This window comes from Pundamilia nyererei, unplaced genomic scaffold, assembly GCF_000239375.1.
Source record: "Pundamilia nyererei isolate P.nyererei 1_Seehausen unplaced genomic scaffold, PunNye1.0 scaffold00332, whole genome shotgun sequence".
NCBI lineage: Eukaryota > Metazoa > Chordata > Actinopteri > Cichliformes > Cichlidae > Pundamilia > Pundamilia nyererei.
The window spans coordinates 306,294-310,686 of record NW_005187733.1 but is presented as its reverse complement, the minus strand read 5'-3'; the positions used below and the strand labels follow the sequence as shown (position 1 = coordinate 310,686).

The following is a 4,393-nucleotide window of genomic DNA, read 5'->3' as shown; positions in this document are numbered from 1 at the left end:
ATATGGTTGTTTATTACTCCAAAAACCACACACAGTGACTAAAACTAATGTGTGTGTGTGAATATGATAAAATATTTATAGTTAAATGAGTAATGATGCCATGATGATGTGATAGTTCCTTATTCTGGTAAAAGTTGCCACAATAGTCTTGCAATTTCCCTTATGTCCCATTTTCACAAAAATAACTCCACCTGTAATGAATACTCAAACAATATAGTAGGGGTTACCAATTTTTTAATTGCATTTTAAATTTTTGATATGAAAGACTTTATAAAATAAACACCTTTTATTCTCAAATTGTGGCATGGACAAATTTTTATGCTTATTCTTATAAATGGAATGAAATGATTTTAAAACACTGCAATGAAATGGGCAGTTTTTCTTGCTACATTAATACAATTTTCCATTCAAGCGACGTCACAGAGGTCAAAGAAAAAGATCCAGCAACTGCCTGCATCCATGAAAATTAAGTAAGTTAAAAAAGTGAGAGAAAAAAAAAAAAACTTATGGTACATAATCATAAGATGATTAACTTTAACACATACTTCACTCCTGGTAAACAATCATGTGTGTAAGAAACACAAATACAGGTAAGAGGTACATGGCATGAGCATGTGAGTGAAAATCAAGTCCCCTTTAGGAAAAAAAGAAGTCATACAAAAATAAAGAAAAAAAAAACTTGATTTTGTCCAAGTGAGCCTTAAACATCTGTAAAAAGTTAAAGTGTGGAAACATTGTGATGTGTGTGTACAACAGCGATTTCTCCTTTATGTCCTTGCTTTCACTGAAAAAGCTAAACTTTAAAAATTAATCTCTTTTCAACTTACTTTGTTCTTTTTTTTCTATTCAGCAAATAACACATAGCACACAAACATTGCTGTGACTCCGTTCTCTCCTCATTTAGACATCCTCACTTACTGCATGTTTACCTGCCTCTATTACCACATAATAGCACAAATCAATCATTCCCAGTGTCTGAGGCAGCAGGAATGAACAATTCATCCATGGATAAAATGTCTGATAGTAGCTCAACATCCAATTTACAATTTTCCAAATTCAAAAGCGAAACAATAAAATGTCTTTAGAAGATTTCAGGAGGTAGAAACAACAAATGCTTGGGGATTTTTTTTTTTTCAATATAGTGACTTCAAAACAAATTATTTAATCAACTCACTCTAATCCTGGCATTTCATATAAAAATGAGGACAGCTGAGTTACTGATTCATTATAACAAAATTTTACATCACTGATTGTCAAAAAAAACAACAAAAAAAACAACAAAAACTGAAAATTGTTATTTTAATTTTACTGCCATGAAGTCCCTGAAACATTAATGTGTAGATGTACTTCAGATACTGTTTTGTAAACAGTTTTCTGGTGTGGGGACAAAAATAAAAACTAAGAAGAACAAAAAAGAAAAAAGGCTAAGTGCTTGGTGGACACAAAGAAAAAGCAAACTTAAAGTGTACACACTTTTTATATCAGTGCAATAAATTTAAAAAAAGAAAAGAAAAAGCACTTGGTGTGGATGCAGGATACTGGCTTTCTGCAGCAGCTGGTTTGTGCGACTTTTCACATCGTCGTCATTATCTTGCTTTCACTGAGGCTTCAACAGCCCCGTCAGCATCACAGTCCCTGATTTGACTCTCGACTCTCCACCAGCTGGACCCGTGTTGAGGGAAGGGAAAGAACTTCAGCTAGCAGCTGTAACTTAAGGTCATGCCTTTTCTCCCCCCCCCCCCATTTTTGATTAGTCCACTTTCCAAGCCTTTTGAAAGGTACACTGCCAGAACGTGGAAGTCCTCTCCTGTGCTCTAAGCTGGCTGGTGAATTCATCAAAGTGGCTGGTCAAGCTTTGGAACATCAAAACAAGGTGTCCTGCCCTTCCTGATTGCTCTAACTGATTTACACTGAAAACAGTCTCTTACATCCACTGTGCCTCATGCTGATGAAGCTGTAACAAAGTGCCTCAGTTCGCAGGGGGACTATTTTTTTCTCTTTTCTGGAAAAACCTCAGTAACAAAACTAGAATCTCAGTTAAAATAACAAGAAAATATACACAAATGTGTGTTTACAATAGATTATGTACATTTACACAAGTGCTTTAAAAAGTCAAACACATGGCTGCCATTTCCAAAGTGTTCACAAAGAAAGTGCCGTCATCACTTTGCATGACGTAAACATCAGACACTGATTGTTTTGCTGCTGGAGGCGACTTCAGATCACTTTTGCACAATCTCACTAACTGAGTGACAAAAAACCTTTCAGTCATTTATCAGCTTACCAGAAGTCAGGAAGTATCTGATAAACATCTGACATACACAGCATGTCAGTCAGATTTCCAGCAACAACACAACGTGCACAAAATGTTCACAAATGCAGGCAGCATGTTGGCTAACGGGAAATTGTACTACAGTGAATAAAACTCCCTACATTGTATTGCAGTGTGTTAAAAGGGCCAAACTACATTTAACTTTCCATTTTAATTTTCCAATTGTGGGTATTAAAGGTTAATCGCAGAGCAGACACTATAGGTCAGCTCTGATTTGAAACTCCAAATTGTGGTCATGATGCATCCTGAACCTTCAACAGTGACTTCAAATGAACAGTCATTTGCTCCCGGCTTTGGTTGCTCTTAATAGGCTCATCTTCTTCGACCCAGTGGCTGGGCGGTTTCGGTAAGACACTGGGTGAGGGTGGCTCACTGAACTTAGCTCCAGCATAGACCTTCTCACCATCTTTGAGGTATTCAGGTGCAGCTTCAGCAGGCAGTGCATTCACAATCTTTACGTTGTTGGAGGGGTGGAGGGGCTTTTTCTGCTCTTGAGCCTGATGGACGGAGGTGGGTTTATTAGGTGTGCTGTTATCTTTCTTCTTTGTGGGGTGAGCCACACCAGGTGTTTGGCTCTGCTTGGGCTTGTGGCTCCTGGTGTTCACATTATGGTTGGTCTGATCATGCTTAGGCAGGCTGCGGTTAGCTTGACCCCCTGGTTGTGCAGCCCCTCGCTCCAATCTGCCACCTTTAAATTTCAGCAGCTGCAAAACACAAAGTTTGAAATAAAACTGGATTAATATTCATTGAACTTTAAACTAAATGGCAGGCGTCTGCTTCTTTGCAGACTTGGCTAGTAACTGACACTTCACCCTCTTGTCTAAATACGGTCATTTATTACTCCAAAACACACACGTACATCTCAGTGACCAAAATGTTAACACTGTGGTTAACTGATGTCATCGTGATGTCACAGTGGCTGTCTTATTAATCATAGTGTAGGGACCACAGTAGGGGATGTTTTTGACCTTACAAAAACATTTCCAGAGTGAGGTTGCTTGTAAAATGTGGGCTAAATGCATAGTTGGAAGCTCAAAATATCAGCATAGATGCGTTTAGATAAAATCTTGGGTTTTAAAGGTTCTTTCGGCATCTTGGCTCAAGCTAAACAAAAACAAGAATTTGGAGACATGATGAATAGGAAATAAGTGCAACATGGCTAACCATTTAATCACTTTTGTCCCCGCCCCTCCAATCAGCCTTAGGAGCCAAAATTATCACTTAATTTAAATAGCATTTAATCAATTACTGAATGCTACAATCATAAAATCTTGAAACATTTGGCTTTGAAAACAAAATACAGTGGAACCCCGACTTATGAAATTAATTAGTTCCAGAGGGTCTTTCGTAAGTCAAAATTTTCCTAAGTCAAAGCACCTTTTTCCATCGCCTTTTGAGTGAGGCGATGCTGGCTGAAGACGAAGTTCTTGGTGGAGGAGGAGGTGGCGGAGGTTGAAGAAAGCATACGTATGCATGCATACATACGTGTACATGTACATAACATTATGGAATTTAATTTAATTTTTTAAAATTTTCTATTTTATCTATTTCGTTACGCGGGCATTTTGCTGTACCACGGGCAGAAATATTGTTGTTAAGTGCCTTCGTAACTTGAATTTTTTGTTAAATGGGGTCTTCCTAAGCCGGGGTTCCACTGTTATGCATATAAAAAAAGTCGCACATTATCATCTTTTAGGTTTATGTGGTAAAGCTGATGTCAAAAAGTTGCTTATTTCTACCACCGGTATTTACACATCAACATTATGAGTCATTTGGACTCATCTGTGTGTACAATTATAACTTTTCTGCTTGAACAGTTTTTCTCTCACAGCTGCTGAGACAAACACACAGCCTGTAGTTTAGGTTTCACTTTTGGAGAAACTGGCTTACTCGTCGACGCTTCAAACCTTCCTCATTTGTTATTATCTTCTGTGCTTGTATATCCAAATTCCCATCTGTTTATGTAGGCATGGTAATGTCTAAAGGAACGAATTTATTGACACCAATGTTTTGCGTAAAAATCCAGTTGTTGACTGTTACAGACTCCTGATTTATTTATTT

General features: G+C 37.7%; 1 protein-coding gene across 1 annotated transcript in view; it reads right to left on the bottom strand.

The window, feature by feature from the left end:
• Positions 1–1,727: 1,727 nt before the first annotated feature.
• LOC102210015 (proline-rich nuclear receptor coactivator 1-like) overlaps positions 1,728–4,393 on the bottom strand; it is a 4,462-nt gene continuing 1,796 nt past the window's right edge. Inside the window, exon 2 of the mRNA XM_005751892.1 lies at positions 1,728–3,036. Coding sequence (XP_005751949.1) covers positions 2,566–3,036 — 471 coding nt within the window. The 3' untranslated portion in view covers positions 1,728–2,565. The remainder of the gene's footprint in view (positions 3,037–4,393) is intronic.